At 50.9% G+C, this 24,423-nt stretch overlaps 1 protein-coding gene across 1 annotated transcript in view; it reads right to left on the bottom strand.

The window, feature by feature from the left end:
• The window catches only part of LOC146394433 (uncharacterized), a 70,099-nt gene that overhangs the window by 38,156 nt on the left and 7,520 nt on the right, over positions 1 to 24,423 (bottom strand). Inside the window, exons 3-5 of the mRNA XM_085008474.1 lie at positions 20,000 to 20,092; positions 15,395 to 15,506; positions 12,747 to 12,878 (exon numbers count right to left, since the gene is read on the bottom strand). Of these exons, the coding sequence (XP_084864600.1) occupies positions 12,747 to 12,878; positions 15,395 to 15,506; positions 20,000 to 20,092 (337 nt within the window). The remainder of the gene's footprint in view (positions 1 to 12,746; positions 12,879 to 15,394; positions 15,507 to 19,999; positions 20,093 to 24,423) is intronic.

Here is a 24,423-nt window from a genome sequence, read left to right on the forward strand (position 1 = left end):
AAGCGTTTGCTTTAACGTTTGAATGTTTCAGGGCACCATTAGGACTTAGCTGTCCTGGAATCTGGTGTTTTATGGGTGTGCTTTCTCATTCTTTCTGAGCTGTGTAGCATATATTTTGCATAGGTGAAGGCTCCAGAGGAGAAACCCTTCTCAAAATCACCTCCCTGTGTGGGAAAGCCTCTTGCAGCTTTGTCAAGCCACCCCTGAGGATGCTGAGGGGTCTGGGGACAGCAGAGCCCAGCAATGTGGCTCCAGCTCTCGTACCATCTCCCTCAGCTGTGTGTCCCTGAGTATAGACTGTACTGCTTCTTCTGTGAAGCTTGGTTTCTCCATCTTCAAATCCAGGACTCTAGAAGACAAATGTCTGAAGGTATTACTACCTGGCATTTGGGTTATTAATTTTGGACAATTAATGCTACAGTGGTGAAACTGCACAATGGCCGTGGAAATGGCTAAGATGGGCAAACCCAGTACTTTGACAACAAACTTCCTTCTTCTATGGGGGTCTTTTCTACTGAGATGGGATCCAGCATCCTCTCTCTTTCCTGCAACACCTAAGGTCTGCCGTTTATGGCTCTGGGCACTAGGACATTTGCAGATGGCAACAAATACCTCTGCAGGCCATGACAGTAACTCTGGTAGCACCACGGTATCCTGCTGCAGGTTTGCAAACTATGGCCCTTCACCTGCTTTGGTGTGGCCCACCCACAGGTTAAAAATGATTTTACATTGTTTTAAGCAGCTTTCCTAAGAAATAATTTGCAGAATTGTGGAGCCAGCATGGCAATCAAGTTTAGAATCCCAAAGAGAAACTGGTACCTTTGTGCTATCACCCTCTTACCCACCACAACAGCAGCTCTAAGCAACAGCTAATCTACTCCTGCATCTATTGCTTGCCTGTTCTAAACATTTCATACACATGGACCACATAATGGGGGTGTAACATCCTTCAATGGCTGAACACCAATCTGGAGAAAATACATCTTCTGACCCCTGAAACTTCTTATGACGCTCAAATTTGACAGTAAAGTTTTATAGGAATACAGCCATGCCCCTTCACTAATGTATGGTCTAGGGCTACTTCTGCCCTACAATGGCAGAGTTGAGTCTTTGTGACAGAGACCATGTGGTCTCACTGCTTTGGAATGGCTTGTGTCCCCCACAAGCTCATTATGTTGAAGCCCTGACATGAAATGGAACTGCATTTGGAGTAAGGAAGTCATTAAGATTAAATGAGGTTGTAAGGTGGAGTCTTGGTCTGATAGGACTGGTGTCCTCGGAAGAAGAGACCTCAATCTCTCTCCCTCTACTACCTGAGGACACGGTGACAATGTCGGCATCTGCCAGTCTGGAAGAGAGCCTCTCTGGAAACAGCCTCACCAGGAACTAATCTGCCCATGGCTTGACTTCAGACTTGCAGCATCCAGAACTGTGAGAAATAAGTGTCTGTTCTTTAAGCCCCCAGACAGGGGTACTTTGTTACAGCAGCATGTGCTGACTGATACACCCACAAAGATAGAAAGATGTACTTCCTGGTGCTTGACAACACAACTGTGGCAACTCCTCTTCCAGGAATATCCCTAGGAGCTCTGATTCCATGTGTTTGAAGCTTTAGAATACACTTCAGGAGGCTGAGCTCAAAGAAACCCACCCTCCCCATCCTGGAGACCAGACATCTAAGGTCAAGGGGTCCCAGGGTCACGCTCCCTCCAGAGGCTCCAGGGGAGGGTCCTTCCTGCCTCCTCCAGCTTCTGGGGGTTCCAGGCAGCCCTGGGCTGGTGGCCGCCTCCCTCCTGTCTCTGCCTCCATCTTCATGTGGCTTCTCCTCTGTGTCTGTGTCTCCTCTTCTGTCTCTTAGGAGGACACTGTCCTTGGATGGAGGGCCCCCCTCATCCAGGAGGACCTCCTCTCAGATCTTTCATCACACCTGCACAGGCCTCATTTGCAAACCAGGTCTTGTTCAAAGGCTCTGGTGCCAGGATGTGTGGGGGGCACTCTTCTACCCAGGGCATCTCAGGAAAAGTCAGTTTCTCCTCATATCCAGGGACACAGTGGTGGCGGGTCTTCTCCTATGGGAACCCAGCACAGCAGCTCTGGGGACAGTTCTCATTGCCCTCCAACAGCTGCCATGAGAACCCCAGCATCCGGGCAACAAGGACCACCAGCACCATGACCACAGCAAAAGCAACAGAAGCAGCAGCACCAGCAGGAGGAAGAACAGGGCCACAGAACAACACGTCAGAATAACACACCCTCCTTACGCAGGCCCTGGGGTCCCGTGTGCGGAGACGGTCCTACCCTCTCACCCACAACGGCGTCCATCTAATAAAGCACAGCTGTTGGCAAACCACAAATGTTATGAAATGTGACAGCTGTGACCCCACGGGGCCCATCTGTTTACACCTTGGAGCGGTTCTCTCCTCACCCTGCAGTAACCGACCTGCGGGAATCTGGGGGCAGGACACCCTTGCCCAAGGTTGTCCCCTCTGCCCACAGGACTCGGGACGGGCAGCCTCCTGGGAGGGTCTCCTGGCTGCTTGTGACTTGACTCAAATCCTTAGCACCCTCGGGCTCATCTGGACTGGGGTTTTAGACCCTTTCCCATCCCTATCCGGGTCCGATTCTCCCAGAAAGAAGGATCCAGCCCTGGTGGAGGGGGAGGGTGTTTTCGGGACTCTGGCCAGCACGTTCATGCTTAAGGGATTTGAATCCACCTCTCAAAGCAGGACAGCACTTGGCAAGGCCACACGGATGTGGCGCCGGCGTTCATGTGTCTGTGGGGGAGCGGGGGCAGTGGCTTTGGTCAAGCAGTCTTGGGGTCAGAGAGGGTACACATCACGGCAGGATGGGAGCTGCTCTTTTTGAGCAGAGCTTCAGGGAGAATAAAGTAAAACACTTCTTTTCCCAGTCGGTGCTGAAGGTGAGTCTTATCGTGAGAAAGGGCAGGCTCTAAAGTCCCAGGTTTTTAAAAGCAAATTAAGGAGGGACGGCCTATTTCCAACGCAGGAAGATGAAACACCAGCTCCTTTGAGGTACTAGCATCATCGGCAAACTCTCCTTTCAAACATACATTCCCATTATTTGAAAACAATTTACGTTGACCTACATGTGGTAGATACAGGAGAACAGAACGGCAATGATAACAACTTAAAAAATAGGTGAGCAAATTGGGGCAGAGGGAAAAGCGGGGCAGGAGAGACGGGGATGCAGCTGGAGCCGAGGGTGGTACCCATGGACGGCTGGCCTCTCCCGCAGCTGATGCTGACACGTGGGAGTTAGGGTGCGGGGTGTTAACCAGGGATCAGCCTCCCCCCCGGGAAGGGGCTGGGAGCAGGTCCAGCACAGGGAGATGTGGACTGGCCATGCAGGACCAACTGGCAGGGAGCTCTGGGCAGTCACTGTCCACCACAGGTGTCCCTTGTTGCACTGACGTAGCCCAAACGTCTGCCCCGCCCGGCTGAGTCCTTGGAGGTGAGGGGTGACTTTGGCCAGGCAGCTCTCTGCAGCCGAGGCGGAGGCAGAAGGAGCAGGTCACTGGACAGTGTCCCCAAGCAGCTGGGCAGGGGGTCTGGCGGGGGGCGGAATCTGGATGCCGCGTACTGATGTCTAACACAGGGCACTGCATGAGTGCTCACCGGGGGACGGACCACACATCCAGCCCAGCGGGGGCTCTGGGGGCCTTACTGGTCTCACCTTCCTCCGTGTGGGGTCACGAGCCCCGGGAGGCTGCGGGAGGCCCCCGTCTTTCCCGTGATGGGGTTCCCTGTGCCCATGCCACGCCAGGGACCCGCCAGACACTCCACATGCATTCACTGAATTGGGTCTTTAATTCCTACTGCCGAGCGATTCAGGCCAAAGGACCCTTGTGAGCAGCTCTGTACTGGCTTCCTGACGGCGTTAGGGTGAGATTCAGGGTCAAGTAGAGGACCTGACCAACCCCACGGAGGCCCAGGCTCGCTTTTCTCTCCGTAAGGATTTCTGCAGGAAGCGGCTGCTGGCTTTGCAGGGGGTGCTTCCCAGAACCACTGCGGCCGCAATCTCCTAGGGCCGTTGGCGTCTGGCTGCCTTGTCTTGTGAGCTTATAATGGTTCCGAAGGATCCTGGAGCCACGGCAATGCGGTCCACCCCACGACAGCTGAGGAATCTTCCTTTTTTTTTTTTTTCTCCCCTCCACTCTTCTTTTCTGGAAGAATTTGCGTAAGATCCTTAAATGTTTGGCAGAATTCCCTGAGGAATGCCATGTGGGTTTGACGGTTTCTTGGGGCAAGTATTACAAATTATAAATTCAGACGTTCTTTTGTGGCACGGCCAGTTATAGGTCCGGCCTTGTCACCGCAGTGGCTCGGTCACTGCTGTGGCACAGGTTCGATCTCTGACCCAGGAACTTCCACATGCTGCAAGCACACCCCCCAAAAAAGAAAAAAAGATAAAAGTAAAATGAAGTCTAAAAAGTACACGTGTAAAAAAGTTTTTAAAAATAAAAGTAAAAAAACCCCTCAACTTCTGTAATAGATATGGAACCAATCCCTTTTTCCATCCCTCGCATGGATCTTGAGATACTGCGTTTTTCTCAGAATTTGTCTGCTCCATCTTTGTTTTCAAATTCATTAGCATAAGAGTTCTTTTTAATATGTACAGCAATGCCCCCTTCCATTTAAAAAATTCTCCATTCTGCTGATTTGTGCCTTCTCTTTTTATTATTATGCTTGCCCAGATTTTATCAATTTTATTAGTCTTTTCACATAACCAACTTTTGGCTTTCTGAAGCCTGTCAAATTCTTGTTTTCTGTTTCATTAGTCTTTGCTATTTACTGTCCCCTTTCTTCTGCTTCCTTTGGGTTTTGTTTTGTTTTGTTTTCTTATTAAGATGAGATCTTAAGTATTAGTTTTCAACCTTTCTTCCTTTCTAAAATACAATTTTAAGGCCAGGAAATTTCCACCAAACTCAGCTTTCGTTGCCAGCCAGAAGTCTTAATTTGTGGTGTTATCCATTCAGGTGGTTTTCTGATTATCATTGAAATCTCCTTCTCGACTTGTGGTTTTCTTTCTTTCTTTATATTTTTTTGCTTTTTAGGGCCACGCCCGCGGCATATGGAAGTTCCCAGGCTAGGGGTTGAATCCACCGCCACAGCAACACCAGATCTGAGCCTCATCTGCGACCTGCGCCACCGCTCACGGCAATGCTGGATCCTTAACCCACCGGTGAGGTCATCAATCAGACCCGTGTCAGCAAAGATACTCTTCGGATTGGTTTCCGCAGAGTCCCACTGGGAACGCCTGACCTGTTTTTTTAGACAGACGCCAATGAATTTCTAAACATTTTGGCAGTTGTGTAAACATTATGTAAAAATTTGAGTTCCAGCTTCATTCTACTGTAGTCCGAGACCACACGCAATGATTTTAGTATTTTGCTGTTTGAGCGGTTTTGTTTTATGACCCAGAACACAATGACTTTCGGGAAATTATTCTCTTGGGAAAAAAATGTGTATCCTGCACTTGCTGGGGGGGTGGGATGGTTGCTGTCAGGGCAGGTGTGTTAATTGCCCTGTTCAAACGCGTAGATCCGCGTTGAATGTGCAATCTCTCTTCCCTGTCGTTGAGTGAGCGGTCTCTCTTTTCCATCACTGAATGTGCAGTCTCTTCTTTCCATTGTTGAATGTGCAATCTCTCTTTTCCGTCGTTGAATGTGCAATCTCTTTATTCTATCGGTGCGGGAGGTGTGTTAAATGCACCATCATTATTACAGACTTATCTCTTCCTCCTTTTCTTTCTTCTATCAAATTTGCTTTCTCTATTTGACGACTTGTCATTCTGAGCATAGACGTTTAGAATTGTTGTATTTTCCTGGTGGATTGACCTTCCTATCTGTACGAAATGCCGTTGTTTGTCTCCAGGGATGTGTCTCTCTTTTTTTTTTTTTTTTTTTTTTTTGCTTTTCAGGGCTGTACCTTCAGCACAGGGAGGTTCCCAGCCTAGGGGTCCAATAGGAGCTACAGCTGCTGGCCGACACCACAGCTACAGCAACGTGGGATCCGAGCCGTGTTTGCGACCTACACCACAACTCACAGCAACACCAGATCCTTAACCCACTGAGCGAGACCAGGGATGGAACCCGCAACCTCATGGTTCCTAGTGGGATTCATTTCCACTGCACCACGACAGGAACTCCTGCTTTCACATTTAATGTAATTATCCATTTGGCTTGTATTGTAATTGATGTTACATTTAATGGAATGGATCCATTTGGCTCTAAATCTATTTTTCTTTCTTTCCTTCCTTCTCCCTCTTCCTTTCTTTTTCCTTTCTTCCTTCCCTCCCTCTCTTTCTTTCTTTCTCTTTCATTCCTTCACCTTTTTAGGGTCACACCTGTAGCATATGGATGTTCCCAGGCTAGGGGTGGAATTGGAGCTCTAGCCGCCAGCCACAGTCACAGCAACGCGGGATCCGAGCCACATCTGTGACCTACACCACAGCTCATGGCAACACCGGATCCTTAACTCACTGAGCGAGGCCAGGGATCGACCCTCTTTCTCACGGATACTAGTCAAGTTTGTTATGCTACACAATGACGAGAACCCCTGAATCTATTCTTCTTATTCTGCTTTTCTTTTGCCTACCTACTCTGCCCCCTCCCATCCCATTTTTCATCTTTTTGTCTTGATTTTGTATTTTTATTGTACCATGTTTCACATTTTTGTGCCTGCCAGTTCACTGCTCTTTTTTCTACCGCAAACTGGACTTACAGGAAACTCCAGTTACTCTCGCTGTTGCAACATGCACAGGTGACTTCTTCAAGCCTCCTGTAAGTGATTAGTTTTACCACGGTGCCATGACTTCAAACATGCAAACTCTCTCTCTCTTTTCTTCTATCATGTCACGTCTTTTAATTCTATGCAAACTCGAGGTCAGCCAGCTGCATTTCTCATGTGAAGCCCTGGAGCCTTTGCCAAGCTCGTTCAGATTGTCGGGAAAACCCAGTTCCTTGTGGTTTTAGGACTAGAGTCCTGGTTATTTACAGGCCGTTGGCCAGGGGCCTCTCTCAGCCCCAGGAGGAGGTCCCCAGCCCTGCCATGGAGCCCTCCTTCCACGAAGCAGCTTGTTTCCTGAGCCACGATGAGAGGGCCTCTCGGGTACCCGGGTAGAGTCATGGAGGTCACGTGCTGTGACCTGTGCCATGGACTGTAACCCAGTCGAGGGGCGACCTCCAACAGAGCTGGGTCCCACCCACCCTCAGGGAGAGAAGGCCCAGGACTGCATGTGGAAGTTTCCCTTTCCACTCCTCAGCTGTAGTTTTCTCTGTGCTCCTGAATGCCGGTCACCCCCGGGTTCCACGAGGGTGCGTGTGCTGAACCCTCGGGGGTGGGTACCAGATGCATGTGGTCCTATGGGTCCCAGTGGCAGGAGCGCTCGAGGGGAAGGGCGTTTGGGGGCGCTCCTGGGCCGGCACTCAGAACCCTGCCTTCCTCCAGAGGCGTCCTGCTTTCTGCATCTCGGAAGTTGCTATGAACTTTAATTACGAGCCCTCGTGTCCGCTATGGCTTCAATTTAGTCTCCATCAAAATTAGCTAAAATCCACGGGGTTGATTTACTGCATTTGCAACGGTCGTGCTAAAGGAACGTAATTCCTCCTGAAAATGCCACATGCCGGCGGAACAGGAAGCCAATTAGGGGCCCGCGGATGATATATGGGCATTTTAACCAGCAGTTTACTTAATATCCCCATTAAACAAGACTCTTTGCATTAATCATTTCATTCTCCTCCAGTCTATAAGGCCCTTTAATTGCTGCTTAAATGAGCCCTGTGTTTCAGTCCAAATTCAATCTTGGATGGAGAGAGAGAGATACTTTCCAGGGCTCAGCTGCCCAGCTGCCAAGAACTGTCAGATCTGATCACGTAAGTTTTCACATTTCTCACAGTCTCATTGGAGCTCCGTGAGATTGACAGAAATACTACAGACTTTGTGTGTGTGCGTGTGTGTGTGTGCGTGTGTGTGGAGAGGATGTGTGTGCGTGTGTATGCTGGGGAAATGCGTGTTTGTGCAGAGAAAGAAAACGTGTGTGTGTGTGTGTGTGTGTGTGTATGACCGGGAAACAAAATGCTGCTCCACTCAAAATCCTCCGACCAGTCCCCATTGTTGATTACCATGTTTATTAATAAAAGTAATTCTTTTCGCCAGGAATAATTACTCATTGTAATAAATGAATGCATTTAATAAATAAGTGTGCTATTTGCATAGTTCCCTGCACCTCAGACTAAAATTTACATGTGTGCCGTCCCGTTGCGTGTGACGTTTTCATTCTGGAGAGTGAAAGAGAGATGGGAATGTCCCAGGGTTTGCAAACAGCCCTTGAGGAGGGTCCCCAAGGGGCCTTGGACCTGGGCTGGACCTGCAGCGTGGGGCGTGGCTGTGCTGGGCAGCGCCAGCCCCACCAAGTTCCACATCTGGCTCCTGCGTCCTGGGCACTCCCAGGACTGCTTCGCGTCTCAACGTTGGCTCTTAGCGGAGGAGGGTCCTAGGGTCTCGATGCCCCTCCCTGGGGGCAGCGGGGGGTGGGCTGGGTCTGGGTGGACAGTCAGACCATGAGAAGCAGAACAGGGAGGGGGCCGTGGGGAGGCTGAGGGGTCTCTGAGCAAAACTGGAGGGGACGCCCTGGCTCCTCTGTGGGTGGTCCAGGCCCCCTTTCCTTGGCCAGAAACTCAAGATGGAGCTTCTAGCCCTGGCTCTGTATTTTTTGCTCTCTGTGAAATCTGGCACAAAGAACCTGCCCCCTCCCCATCCCAGGCCTTAGGATTTTACCTCTAGGATGAATTTTGTGAAATGAATGTGTGTGTGTTGGTGGGAGCTGGAAGGAACTGCCAGGCTTTCTAATCTGCTGGAAAGCTTGTCTTGCCTGACGCCCCCTCATGCTGTGTGTGTGTGTGTGTGTGTGTGTGTGTGTGTGTGTGTGTGTGTCCACACACATGCACACAAAGGTTGCCTCCTGGGACCTGCTACCCACACCTCCTTTCTTCCCTGGCCTCATGCCAGCCTCCATGGGCGGTCGGAGACCCTAGCCCAGGCTGAGCCCCGGGTTTCGTCCAAGCGTTAAGTATAGAATTTCCATAAGACCCAGTAATTCCACTCCTGGGTGTGGATATATATGAAACGCAAAATATTGAAAGCAGAAACCGAAACTAAAATTTGTACATGCATGTTGAAGGCAGCACTATTTACAACAGCCAAAGGGTGGAAATTGTCCAAGTGTCCCTTGATGGATGGATGGATGGGTGGATGAGTGGATGGATGGATGAGTGGATGGACAGACCAGTGATGGATAGCTGGGTGATGGATGGATGGATGATGGATGGATGGATAGATGGATGAGTGGATGGATGGATGGATGGATGGATGATGGATGGATGGATAGATGGATGAGTGGATGGATGGATGGATGGATGGATGATGAATGGGTGGATGGGTGGATGTATGGATGAGTGGATGGATAGACCAGTGATGGATGGATGGGTGATGGATGGATGGATGATGATGGATGGATAGATGGATGAGTGGATGGATGGATGAGTGGATGGATGGATGGGTGATGGATGGATGGGTGGGTGGATGGATGGATGTGTGGGGTGATGGATGGATGGATGGGTGGGTGGATGGATGGATGGATGAGTGGATGGATGGATGGGTGATGGATGGATGGATGGATGATGAATGCGTGGATGGGTGGATGGATGGATGAGTGGATGGACAGACTGGTGATGGATGGATGGACAGATGAATGGATAGATGGCTGATGGACGAATGAATGGATGGATGGATGATGGATGGATAGATGGGTGATGGATGCATGCATGGATGGATGATGGATGGGTGGATGAATGGATGGATGGATGAATGGATGGATAGGTGGGTGATGGATGATGGATGGACAGATGAATGGATAGGTGGCTGATGGATGAATGCATGGATGGATGGGTGATGGATGCATGCATGGATGGATGATGGATGGGTGGATGGGTGGATGAATGAATGGATGGATAGGTGGGTGATGGATGGATGATGGATGGATGATGGCAGGGTAATGGATGGATGGATGGATGGATGGATGGATGAATAAGAAGAATGGAGTCCATCCACACAGTGGACTATGACTCAGCCATGAAAAGGAGTGAAGCTCTGACACAGGCTGCCAGGTGGATGGACCTTGAAACCATGATGCTCAGGGAGAGAAGCCAGACCCAGAAGGACACACAGTGTGTGGGATTCCATGGATAGGAAATGTCCAGAACAGAGAGAAGGTGGTTTTGTGCTGCCAGGGGCTGAGCAGGGGGAGTGACAACTCTTGAGGAGAGGTCTATTTGGAGGAGGAGAATATTCTGGAACTAAACAGTGGTGAGGGTTGCACATTTCGAATGCATGAAATCAAGCCCCACTGAATGGAACATTTCACTTTAAAACAGTTAAAATGATGAATTTGATGTTATGAAATTCCTAAAGGATTTCTGTCTTACCTCCATGATGAATGATCTGGTTCTCGGCCACAAGGGGCCATCCCGGTTGGGTACAGTGAGAAGCCACCCAGACTGGACCCTGCGGCCACCAGGACGCCACCTTCTTTTGTTGGTGTGCTTTTCCTCTACAGTAAATTCCACTTGGAGGCTCAGACACTGGGTCACATGAACCGACCGCCCCACCCACCTAAAGGGGCAGAAACCTCCGCCCTCCCACAGGATGCTCAGAAATGGTCCTGGGACCCGCCTGCCGCCTGGGGTCTCCCAGGGAACCCGGATGTGGGTCAGCCGAGGTTGATACATCACGCCTGGGTCCCCCGGCCCAGACAAGAACACCTAAGGCTGGGGTGGGGTGAACCTCAAGGCCCAAGTCAGACCCGGGGGACATTCTGTAAACGCTATGGTCCAAGGAGCAAGGAAACTTGGTAAATTGGCACCAACTCATTCCCGGCTTCTTTCTTTATCGTGACATGAGCCTTGAACTCTACAGAAAGGTTAGATTTTTTTTTTCTTTTTAAGGCCACTCCTGTGGTGTATGGAAGTTCTTGAGCCAGGGAATTGGAGCTGCAGCTGCAGGTCTATGTCACAGTCACAGTCACAGCAATGCCAGATTCGAGCCACATCTCTGGCTTATGCCAGAGCCACAGCAACCCAGGATCCGAGCTGCATCTGCAAACGACACCACAGCTCACGGCAATGCTGGATCCTTAACCCACTGAGCAAGGCCAGGGATTGAACCCGCATCCTCATGGATGCTCGTTGGGCTCATTACTGCTGAGTCACAATGGGACCTTCCTAGGTTCTTTCTTTTTCTTGACATAAGCCATGAACTCTGCAGAAGGTTCGATTTTTAAGAGGCAAGAAGTAACACCTCCTCTTGCAAAGGTGCCTTTCCATGCCCACAGCCCAGCACTGAAGGGAGACTTCTGAGAGCCTGTGAGGGTTTAAGGAAAAGGAGGAAGTGGCAGAAGAGTCCCAGCGCTGACCACAGAAGAGGAACTCCTGCAAAGTGGAGGGCATCATTTTTCGGCGCCATGGACGGGACGGGTGGTGGCTAGACCTCAGCCCTCACTCCCTGCAGTCAAATGACCCATGGGCAAGAGTGTCAGGAACCATGCTCCAGGAAACAGGTTTGACTCTGGGGAAGGCAACTGTCATTAATTTGCAGCCGCCAACGCTGGCACCTTTAAGCGACGGTTTCCCAGGATAACAGCCTGTAAAGAAATATAATGAGAAAGCTCTTTCTCACCCTTCTTTCTTGAAACCGGTGCCCGAAATGAAACCAGCCTTGCCCCTGAGCTGTAAATGTCTAGTTTGTATTCCTGCTGCATAGATTTACAATTTTTAAATGGCTGGACAGGCTTTCCTATGCTAGTCACCTACCGAGGGGCACCTGTTGTGTTTTGGGTTAATCAGTGAATAGACAGTGGAGTGAAAGCTGCTCTGACCTCTTGAACTATGATTTAATCAACTGATATTGGCGTGAATGGAAGACAAAGACGCCCACAAAAAGCCCCACAAGCACACCTGCAATTATAGCGTATGTCCTTTCCTTTTCTATTATTTTGTTATTATTTCAAACAATGCCTAACACGGAAAAAATAAGACAAGTCTTTCTTGGCCCGAATGCAGGCGCTGCCTTCCCTGCCTCCCTCTGTATTCTGTCGCTCTTTCTGAGGAGGATTTGACAGTTTTGTGTAAATTGTCTTAAACGCGCGTTTCCCAACGGCACGTTGGAATGCATCCATTACTGATTATTAGAAACAGGGGGTTTGAGGGCTTTCTTTCCCCCCTAAGCATGGAGAACTAAAGCCTCCGTGGGAATGTGTCATATTTTCTGACACAGATTGGGATGATTTTGAGGGTGCAAAGGGGAAAATTGGGACTCGGGTGTGACCCGCCCTGGGTGCGGACACGGCTGGTCCAGCGGGAGTGTCAAGGCAGCTGGTGGACGCCTTTGTCAGCCCCCTGCTTGGGGGCGGCCGGTTCCCATGGCAATGGCAAGCCAGGGACACGTGTCTTGGGGTTCAGGGATTTGGGTGGTGCACCTGGAGAACCCCTTTCCGGCAGTTGGGGTGGTTTCTCTCTATTAATGGGGAGAGAAGCTGCAGCGCAAACAAAGGTGGTCCTGGCTGTGTTTCAGCGCTGCCGGCCAGGCGTCCTCGGCTTCGGGATCGTCTCGTGGGCGTCATCTCTGCCACCGCCACCACCACCACCACCACCACCGCTCCCCCAGAGGCACCAGGGCGAAGCTGATGAGGTTGTTCTGAAGCACACATGCTGGGAAAGCCAGGTTTCTCGGACACCCCACGTGAAGGCTGACCTTCTCCGTGGCTCCCTTCCCACTCCGAAGGGTATCCCCCTTGTCTGTCACCTGGAAAAGGACAGGCGGGTCAGGTGGCCCCTGGAGAGGACCCCAAACTCCCCGTCCAGCCCCCTCCCTCACACCTTGGCAACCACAAGTCTGTTCTCTATGTTTGTGACTCTGCTTCTGTTGTGTAGACAGGTTCATTTGTGCCACAGTTTAGATTCCACATAGAAGCGACGTTATGTGGTATTTGACTTTCTCTGTCTGACCTATGTCGCTTAGTATGAGAATCTCTAGATCCATCCATGTTGCCACAGATGGCATTATTTTGTCCTTTTTTACGGCTGAGTTGTATTCCACTCTCAATGTATTGCTTTCATTTTTTCTCCTTTGCTTTTCATGTCTTTCACAAGAAAGGGTTGCAGAAAAAAAAAAAAAACCCTCTTAAAATCTCATGACCCGTCTTGACACCATCAGCCATCTCTCCTCTGCCAGGGGGCACACCTCCCACCCAGATGGCTGGGGAGACCCGGGGGAGAGACCCTGTGTGGAAGAAGCCCCAGCGTCCACTGTGATCTCCCTTCCAGCTTCGCCCTGGACAGTGGGGCCCAGGGGGTCTGTGCCCCCCCTCCCAATTCATGTCCACTTGGAAGTGAGACCTTATTTGGAAATAGAGTCTTTGCAGAGGTGATGAAGTTAGGGGTCTGAGAGGAGGTCCTCCTGGATGAGGGGGGCCCTCCATCCAAGGACAGTGTCCCCCTAAGGTACAGAAGAGGAGACCTGGACACAGAGGAGAAGCCATGGGAAGATGGAGGCAGAGACAGGAGGGAGGCAGCCACCAGCGCAGGGCTGCCTGGAGACCCCAGAAGCTGGAAGAGGCAGGAAGGACCCTCCCTCAGAGCCTTCTCAACTTCCAGATGCATCCTGTCTCCTGGTGAAGAGAAATGCCCTCAGGAGAGCATCCTGTCCACCTATCGGAAGGCTCCTACCTCTCACAACAGAAAACACCAGGCACCCAGCTTCCCTTTCTCAGGTCCCTGGAAGCTCCAGTTATGGTTGGTGGGATTAGCAAAGATGCTGAGCCAGATTCTGGGAAGACTTTTCCTTATTGAAGCAGGTAAGTTTGAGAACAGGGAGGTCGTCTCTTTTCCTGCCATCAATGCTATTGTTAAAGGGTGTGATGTCTGGAGCAGCAGAAGCCACTTTGTGCCACGAGGGGATGTGCCCGAAGACAAAAGCTACCATATCAGGTAAGAACCCCTTTCCATAAGGATTCCACTGAGGAAATGAATCAAGCGTCCAGGCAGCACCAACTCCAGACTTCCTGCTACAGCATAGGCTCAGCTCCTGGTGAGGCCTCCCCTGGAGCCTGTGCCCTGAAAGTTTGGGCATTTGGTCACCTATCTTAAGTATTCATGGTCTCATGTTGATTCCTAAATGGAATTAAATAGAATATGATAAAAATGCCCGTGGGGTTCCTCCAGGGACCAAACCTGGAGGCACCATCTCCACCTCTGTCGATAAAGAATGTGCCTTTCCTAAATGGTTGCCTGGCAGATACTGAGTTCAACGTAGGTCCCACTTGCACAGGCATTTCTTTTGCCACCTGCCTGGGGTGTGGAGGCCCCTAACCCACAGCCTGGGTTTGGAATTAGGTCCTTGAATCCTGCAGTACACAGGGCACCTGTGCAAGGCACGTCTTCCTCCGCCTTTTCACTAAATTAAACCATGCTGACCAGCAAAGTGAGCTGACCAGCTCGCTTTGTAGGGGGTGAGTTTCCCTGGGGTCCATCCAGCCCTACGAACAAAGCCAGGCACATTCCAACCAAGAGCGCGAGTCAGAATCGTGTTGCCGGCGGGGCGGGGTCAAGCACTGCCGGGTTCTTGAATCCACAGGCGTTCCTGGGTCTCTGAGCTGGGACCCACCCTGGCCCCCCGTCTGCCTTCGGGAACTGGCCACCCTGTGTCAGCCGCCCCACATGAGGGTCCCCACCACGTATCCTGGCTGCTGACATGTTAACATCAGCTATGCCCTTCAGACCTAACGACCTTGGAAACACCGGCATCACTGTGTCCCCAAAAAACAGAATGTAAAAATACATTCAATTATCCTCTTGTAAGATGGAGCTGTGCGGTGCCTTTGACAGCGAAATGAATGGATTTTATTAAGCCGACGATTACGGGTGGTGATTATTCAGTATTCCTTTAGTGTCGTGTTGTGGGGGTCTGCCGGGAGTTTGGAGTTCCTTCTCTTCATTTCCAGCATTGATTCTCGCATTAGAGAGCTACATTGAATAATTAATATACTTCCCATGATGGATGGCTTCCATGGCCCGGATATTAGGTTATCAATCACGACCCACTTGTTCTAATGTAATCATATTGAAAACGTGTCAGAAGCTGTTTATCCAGAGCTGACGAGGGGCGGGTGTCTGAGGCCATGGTCTCCAGCCGTGTGGGGAGACTCGGAGCCCTGGGGACGGGGTTGCGTGGAGAAGCCCCCTTTCCAGCCGGAAAACCCCACAGACTCCTTCGCCCTTTAGCAGCTGGTGTGAATTGCAGTCATGTCCCCTTGAACGGACGTGCACTTTTCTGCTGAAGGGGCTGGCGATGTTCCAAGGTTCTGAATCCTGCCCTTCCGTGATCCTGGAGAGGTCAGTGTCCTCGGAGATGCGGACGGTGGCCACGGGGCACCTGTGGACAGAGACCCTGGGTTTGCTTTTTGCAAGCACTGCCCCGCAGCATCACAGGCAGGACCCCATTCAGCCCGTGGGTTCCTTCTCTTTTCTTCAACATGCTTTTTAATTACAGAGAGTGGGAGGGATGGGGCATTTGGGGTGCATAGATGCAAACTATGACACTGAGAATGGATCAGCCATGAGGTCCTGCTGTCCAGCACAGGGAACTCTGTCCAGTCTCTTGGGATAGACCAGGATGGAGGATAATATGAGAAAGGGAATGTATATATATTTAGGACTGGGTCACTATGCTGTACAGCAGGAATTACCACAACCCTGTAAATAAATCAATGATACTTTAATTTAAAAAAAAAATTACAGAGCAAAGCTGACTTCTGATTACTGCCGGGGGCCCTTCGGGCCCATGCCTGGGTCTGTGGGTTTTTGCTCCCGTGGAAAGCCACGGCACTGCTGTCATGCCTTCCAGGAGACCTGGAGCTGTTATGTGGACTTGCGATCGCAGTGGCGCTCAGCCCAGCGACGTAGCAGCCCCCGGGTTATGCAGAGCGTGTATGGTCAGCGCTGGAAAGGTTTGGGAGAGGACGGACTTGTCTGCTGGGTCACGTCTTGGTTGTCCCGTTGCTGGAGGTAAAAGTGACTTAGAGTTTGGAGTTCTGCTTCTCAAGTCAGGGGAGAGAGAGACACACACACAGACAGAGAGAGAAAGAGAGGAGAGAGAGAGAGAGACAGCAAGCTGTGGTGTCTCTTCCTCTTAGATGGACACTAATCCCACCATGAAAGATGGACGGTCCAGGGGACCTGCTGTCCAGCACAGGGACCTCTGCCCACTCTCGTGACTGCCTAGATGGGGAAGGACAGTGAAAGAAGAGAGACGTGGATCGCCGAATCACTGTGCTGGACACCAAGATGACCACAACCTGGTACATCAGCTCTAGTTACTGAAGCTTTAAAAAATGACAAACGAGAGCTGATGGAGGTCCCAGCCTCCTCTGACCCAAAGGCACCACCTCCTAATGCCACTGCACTGGGGTATTTGAATTTGGGGGCTGGGGCCCCCACACTACAACCCTCAGCAGTGAGACGGGGACCTGCCCTCAAAGAAAGCATAATGACAGGCAGCTGGGCAAGGGGTGTGGCTGCAGGTGGCTGGGGGGCCAGGGGGAGGGGAGGCCAGGTGGGCAGGGGCAGCTTCGCGGAGGAACTGGGGGAAGTAAGGTCGCTGCAAGCTCTGTTTTAGCCTCCAGGGGAGTGACCACTGGAGTGGTAAGAAGTGACCCAACACTGGGTGACTCAGAGCAGCCGAATTTCATCCTGTCCCGGTGCTTGGGGCCAGAAGCGGGAACTCAAGGTGCAGGCGGGGCTGGTCCCGTCCGGAGGCTCCACAGAAGAGTATATCTTGCCCACTTTCCAGCTTTGGGGCTGGACTCCTGGGTGGGGCGACTTCCAGCCCCATTTTCGCCCCCGCCTTCACCTCATCTCCTCTGTGTGTCTGTGTCCGAATTTCCTTCTTGTAGGACGAGGTCACTGGGTGTGTGTGGACGATGGGGCCCTTGAACACACCGTGACCCAGGCCCTAGTGATGTTCCAAAGACCCCAAGTCGTATAGGGTCACACTGGGACGTTCCGGGGGCATCTCCTGGGGGGCACTCATCAGTCCCCGAGAGGAGGGGTCTTCAGTGCCTGGCTGTCCTTCTCTGGCCGATGGCAGTTGTGAGCTGACCCTGAACCCTCGTTCCCCACACACGGGCTCTTCCTTCTGTAAACGCTTTCGGAACGAGGACTTAGGACCCTACAGTCCCCGGGGGCGGCGTTTGGAACGTGCCGGGAGGCACCGAGAGGGAAGGAAGTGGAGAAACCGCCAACCCGTCTCCCAGGGGCATCAAGCCCGCCGTTGACAGTGAGTAGATGGCCTTTGCCTAGTGTTCAAATATGTAGACAGGTTCTTTTCGGGGCACATGGGAGTCAGGCTTTGCATAGAGAACGTGCACGCGCTACATTTTACATGTGCATACTTTATATATAACGTAATTTAATATATTTTGCATTTATTTTCTGTTATATGTATATAATATGTAATGTAATTTATATTGAATATATTTTATATTAATATTTATATAATTTAATATAGTTTCTAGTTACATTTTATTAATTTTTGTTTATATGTATTAAATATAAATATTTATATTTCCTCCTTATATGTAATTACATATGTCTATATTTATATATTTACAGATAGTCTAATATATTTATATATTGTGTAATTATATAATTTGATTCTGTATTCACATAATTGCCTAATATAATATTTTTTTGCTTTTTAGGGCCACACCAGCAGCATACGGATGCACCCAGGCTAGAGGTTAAATAGGAGCTGCAGCTGCCAGCTGACACCACAGCCACAGCAACACTGCAACCCAGCCACATCTGCGACCTACACTCCAGACTGTGGCAACGCTGGATCCTTAACCCACTGAGCAAGGCCAGGGATGGAACCCGCATCCTCAGGGATACTAGTTAGGTTCTTAACCTGCTGAGCCAGGATGGGAACTCCATAAATTTATATATTTATATAACTGTACATAAATTTATACTTTTATATAATTATACATGTATTTATATAGTGACAGAGAATATGTAAATAAAAATTAATTAAAATAATATAATTGTACCATTAAACTGTTTTAGCATTGTAACACCTTATAATACTGATCAACATGATTGCGTATAAATATATATAATTTCTCTGTTCATCTAAAATTGTTCTAAAGAAATCTCTTTTCTGACAGGAGCAGGCCACACCCTGTTTTCTCTTCGTTATCACTCAGAGGGGCTATCCTTGTTCCGTCTTTTCACTTTCAATCTTTTTCTGTCTTTGGGTCTCAAATGAGTCCCTTAGAGACAGCATACAGTTGGATTATGCATTTTCATCTTAATTTGCAGACATGATCTACCCCAGTCCTGGAGGCTGGAGCCTGAGCCCCAGGGGCAGCAGGTCCCTCCTGAGTCCTCTCTCCTGGGCGTGTCCACGGCCGTCTCCTCCCCATGTCCCCAGAGAGTCGTCCCTGTGTGTCTGTGTCCTGACCTCCTCTTCTTCGAAGGACCCCTGTCCTGGGGGATCAGGACCCAGCCCTGTGACCTCATTTACCTCCATCCCCTCTTGACAGACCCGTCTCCTAACACAGCCCCGTCTGAGGTCCTGGGGGTCAGGGCTTCAGCATGTGAATTCGAGGGAGGCAGAATTCAGGGCAGGATAGACCCAGAACCTCAGAATGGACCTTGTTAGAAAACAGGGTCTTTGCAGATGTGATGAAGCAAAGGCTCTGAGAGGAGGTCCTCCTGGATGAGGGGGCCCTCCATCCAAGGACAGTGTCCTCCTAAGAGACAGAAGAGGAGACCCAGACACAGAGGAGAAGCCACGTGAAGATGGAGGCAGAGACGGGAGGGAGGCGACCACCAGCCTAGGGCCGCCTAGAGCCTCCAGAAGCTGGCAGAGGCAGGAAGGACCCTCCCCTGGAGCCTCTGGAGCCAGTGGGGCCCTGGGACCCCTTGACCTCAGACATCTGGCCTCCAGGGCTTGGGGAGGGCGGATGGGGGATAATCTGAGCCTTTGGTTTGTGATACTTTATCACCGTCTCCCCAGAAAGAACACAACCTGGCTCCCTGTGCCTCCTGTCAGCCTCACTTTTCATGGGGTCTGGGAGCCCCGACTTGGGGGAAGGGCAGACACTGGCTCAGGAGGGGGTCTCCGCTGCACCTCCCCCACCATGAGACACCACGGAGCTCAAGTTTCCCCTTGGTTGGGCCAGAGTGCCCCTCGTGGTCTGCAGAAGCCCCTGCTGCCTCGTGGGAGCCCAGCCTCCCTCCTGGGTGGGATGTGCCACCTGCCCACCCCCGTGGGCATCCTGACCTCTGGGCATCCCGCGACCCTCCCCTGCCCAGCTGAACTGGCCGGGCCGCTGGGGGCAGGCACTGAGCCAGACGCAGCCCCAGACTCTGGGGACACCAGGCAGCTTTTCACCGACTCCCACCCTCCGCTGATCTGCATGGAGGCCCCTAGGGGAGCTCCCACCCCTCCCTGAGTGTGGGGCTCTGTTCCCTTCACCCCCTCTTCCTGCCCCAGGTGACCCCCCCGCCCTGAACCCATGGGTCATTGCTGTCACACCTGATGGGGCCCTCCTGTCAGGTTGACGGTCAAGGGGGCTCTTGAGAGTTGGCCTCAAACCGGCAGCCAGACCACATCTATGCCCCACCCGGACGACGCGTGGGCGGCTTCCTGCGGAAAGTCCTTTTCCTTCGAGGTCCTTTCCCTTACCCGGCCCGCCCCGGTTTACTCTGCATGAGGGTTATTCAGCAGATATTTCCATTTCCCGTCTATGCAAACACTGTAAGGAGCGGCGCACCTCATAGAGCTGGTCGCATGAGCGCCCCTGCTCCGAGGAGCCGTGGAAAGACAGAGGAGCCAATCCCGGATCAAACGAGGTGACGCACGTGCCCAGATGCCCGTCCACGCGCGCGCACACGTAGGCGTGTCGCGGCTGCGCTGACCCTGGCGTGTTGGGGGTAATGCGACGCTCTGCCTGCCTGCAAGGTCGCGGGTGGCAATAATCGGCTCGTTAGAAGTGTAATCCATCACGCGGGTAATAGCAATTTAGTGCCAGAGTTTAATGCAGCTCGGTTTAATCATTAGCACCCAGCTTGTCGGCCGCGTGACTCACAGGGGATTGTGGGTATGCATGATTTAGCAGGTGACCCCTGACCCCGTGGAGGCAGGAGCCTGCCTCGGGGTGAAACCGAGACCAGGAGCCAGACCCACTCAGGAACAATGACTATGCTTAACATCCCGACTGTTCTTTTAGTGAGAAAAGAGGGCACAGAGGGTTAAAAAGAAAAGAAAAGGCCCGAGTGCATCCTACAAAATGAAGGCTTAGCATGCACCGCAGACCCGGCTTTAGGAAGAAACGCAGTGAATCACACCGCGGCACCAAAATGGTTTTGTTTCCCGGGAGGTGTCCTGGGCTTTTTTCCTCGTGATTTCCAGGCTCGCAATTGAACACAAAGAGGGAGGGGGCGACAAAGGAAGAGCAGTTGGAAGCCAGGATGCTTCGGAATCCAGGCCGGGAGGGGCCTTCCCTATCTACCCCCCACTGCCCTGCCTGCGGCCAGCGGGCCAGCGAGCCAGCTGGGCATTGACCTGTGACTGTCACAGGTGCGCAGAATTCTAGGAAGCTCCGCTCGGGTGTCAGATCAGGCAGAGGATTTTTACCCAAGGGGCTCTTTCACTTGGCTCATCCATGAACCGAATTACGTGCCCCCCCCCAAATGCACGGTAAGAGTTAAACACGAGATGTGATGCGCCCTTCCCTCTAAAGGTCCTGCATTTTTGTATTTTCTTTCCACCTGGTTGGAAAGCCCACAAGTCTCTCCGGCTTTTGAGACGACACCGGCAGAGGCCACTCCTGGGGCTGGTGGGGCCCCTCGCTCCTTGGTAATTAAAGTCTCTGCTGCCTTGTGATAATTTAAAATTAACCTTGACTTGGAAGAGGAAAGGTGTGTGGTGATGAGTCCTCCAGCCGCGCTGATGGCTTTGGGTGTGGGTGTTGCAGAGGAAGGCCGAGGATGGACCGGGTTTACATGGACTGGGTTAATGATGGACTAGGTAATGATAGAGTTGACTAATGATGGCCTAGGTTAATGATAGAGGAGACTAATGATGGACTAGGTTAGCAATGGACTAGGTTAACGATAGAGTACACTAATGATGGACTGGGTCAGTGATAGTGTAGACTAATGATGGCCTAGGTTAATGATGGACTAAGTTAGCAATGGATTAGGTTAATGATGGACTAGGTTAACGATAGAGTACACTAATGATGGACTGGGTTAGTGATAGTGTAGACTAATGATGGACTAGGTTAATGATGGACTAAGTTAGCAATGGACTAGGTTAATGATGGACTAGTTTAGCAATGGACTGGGTTAATGATAGAGTACCCTAATGATGGACTGGGTTAACAATGGACTAGGTTAGCAATGGACTAGGGTAACAATAGAGTAGACTAATGATGGACTGGGTTAGTGATAGTGTAGGCTAATGATGGACTAGGTTAATGACAGAGTAGACTAATGATGGACTAGGTTAACTATGTACTAGACTAATAATGGACTAGGTTAACTATGGACTAGATTAATGATAGACTAGGTTAATGATAGAGTACACTAATGATGGACTGGGTTAATGATAGAGTACCCTAATGATGGACTGGGTTAACAATGGACTAGGTTAGCAATGGACTGGGTTAATGATGGACTAGGTTAATGATGGACTAGGTTAGCAATGGACTAGGTTAAAGATATAGTAGACTAATGGTGGACTGGGTTAGTGATAGTGTAGACTAATGATGGACTAGGTTAACTATGGACTAGATTAATGATGGACTAGGTTAACGATGGAGTAGGTTAACTAGGTAAATGGCCTACAGCAGCCCCAGAAGTTAGCTTTACTGAGCATTCAGTGGAGTTTGAGAGGCTGTGGTCTCTGGGGTTCCCTTGGGCTGGTGGAGGGGGACGATGGGATGGCTGTGGCTGTGGGGTTCTTGGCAAAATGGGCCCTGGATGTCTGGGCTGCTGAGTGCTCTCCTGGTCTCAGTGTCCCATGTGTTGTCCCCTGGACAGAGTCCTGGGATGTGAGGCCCAGTGCCCTGTCCCCTGACTTTTCTCATCTACCTCTTGACCTTCGAGCAATTCTCAAGAACGCGGTGTGTCCCTGGGCACCTTGGGGAGAGTGGCTTTGTCACTAAGGACCCCGGGCTCTGGTGACTCGTGGCCCCCATGCAGGAGCCAGAGCATCTCCAAGGATAATGTCTAAGACCAGGTGACATGATGCTTGTGCATCCACAGTGCCCTGTTAACCCTTTCACTGCCGGTCACAACAGGGCTGCCGTCTCGGTGACATTTTAAAAATAAAACTGAAAAAGACACTGGGGCAGCAAGAAACCCATGAGGACAGTGAGAAAGGCTTAATCCCCCCTCCCGCCAGAACCGCCAGCAAAAAAAATAAAATAAAATAAGCAACTTCAGGCAGCTTCTAACTCGCGGTCACAGTGACCGGGGGTCCCCTTGGGAGACAGCCTGGGTGGGAGCCTCAGAAAAAGGAGAACATGCCCATTCTGGTCAAAGGGTAGACGTTTAACGAGGCTGCCCCAGCCTTAAGCCTGAAGTGTGCGTTCTCTGCGTGATGAGCGTGAGGTTCACGTAGATTGAGCTGCAGGCTTTCCACAAATGCCTGAGGATGGCCCCGTGCCCGTGGTTCTGAGGGTGGCAGTTACACACATAAAGACTCTGTGGTAGTGGACGGCGACCTTGGAACCACCTTCACACAGGGGTAAACTGTGAGCACCTGAGGGGTTCGTGTGTCTGAATCCAAAACAATGCCCTGGAACAGGTGATTCTGATCCTTTTTCTGGACTGCAGATGCTGGGCTGGGCTGCTGGACTGGGCTGCTGGGCTCAGGTGCTGGGCTGGGCTGCTGGGCTGGGCTGCTGGACTGGCCTGCTGGACTGGGTGGCTGGGCTGGGGTGCTGCTGCACTGGGACACTAGGCTGGGATGTTGGACTGGAACACTGGACTAGGATGCTGGGCTGGGATGCTGGAGTAGGAGGGTGGGCTGGGCCGCTGGGCTAGGGTGCCCGACTGCAGATGGTGGACTGGGGTGCCTGGCTGGGATCCTGCACTGGGATCCTGGGGGCTGGGGTGCTGTGTTAGGATGCTGGGCTGGGCTGGTCCTTTGTCTGTCTCCGCCCATGACATTCCCACTGGCCCCCCCTAGCTTCAGATTTTACCTTAACGGATGGCTGTGTATTTGACTTGTGGTCAGAGGGTTAAGGAACCCCTTACTCTATCCTGTTTCTAATTATTTGCGGGATGATTTTTCATTTCGGTGTTTCCCCGGCTCTGCTGAAATTTCATCTCTTCCCCAAATGGGACTCGCCTGGGGCAGAAGGCAGCCCCCTCAGCCCACCACCCGGGTAGGAAACAAGGGGCCAGAGTGGGGAGAGGGGGGCGCCCTCCCCATGCTTGCTGTTCACTGAGACAGGATTGCGACATGCTCTCTGATGACAGGGGCGCCTTAATACCCACTAATAACCCATTAATTATGACAAATGGCCGATTTCCTGCGTGTCACTGGCCCAGGGACATTCATTACATGATATTCTCTGGGTCTGTGCACCTTTTCCTTTGACTCTGGGCAATAGATTTCTGCTCTTCAGGAGACCTATTGTGAACTTTAAACAATTATTTCTATTTATTTAATTATTATGTAATTCATTGACTAGAGCATGTGGGAGCTCTGGGGCCAGGAAACAAACCCACACCATAGCAGCCACCTGAACCACAGCAGTGACAATGCCAGGTCCTTAGCCATCTGGGCCACCAGGGAACTCCTGCTTGTGAATTTTTTTTTAGATAAAGTCTTCGTCAATGTGTAACTTATAGAGGAAAGGCATAAAATATGTTACAAAATAGAAAATGAGCTACAAGAATATATGGAAACAAACAAGCTACAGGGCTCTATTTGTACAAGGATATGCAAGGTATAAAATAAGCTACAAGATATAAACTAAGTAGAAGGATTCACTTTATAGCACAGGGAAGATTGGGAATAGAGCCCATCTCATTCCAGAACACTCTCATCCCCTCTGATTTTTAAAAATTGTACATGTCTTTAAATATGATTAAAATGGAATGAATATTAACCCATTTCGAAGGGGACGTATTCTTTTCTTTTACGTTTATTTTTAACCCCCATCCGTGACACAGTCACGCCTCACGACCTCCTTTCCTGAGACCTGGGCAACCAAAAATCTGCTTCCTGCCTCTGTGGACTGGCCTGCCTCTGCATGTTTCCTACAAAT

The sequence above is a fragment of the Sus scrofa genome, chromosome X (assembly GCF_054392235.1).
Source record: "Sus scrofa isolate SSC_HxYL_T2T_F1_AM1 chromosome X, Sscrofa_HxYL_maternal_Yorkshire_Landrace_v2.0, whole genome shotgun sequence".
Lineage (NCBI taxonomy): Eukaryota > Metazoa > Chordata > Mammalia > Artiodactyla > Suidae > Sus > Sus scrofa.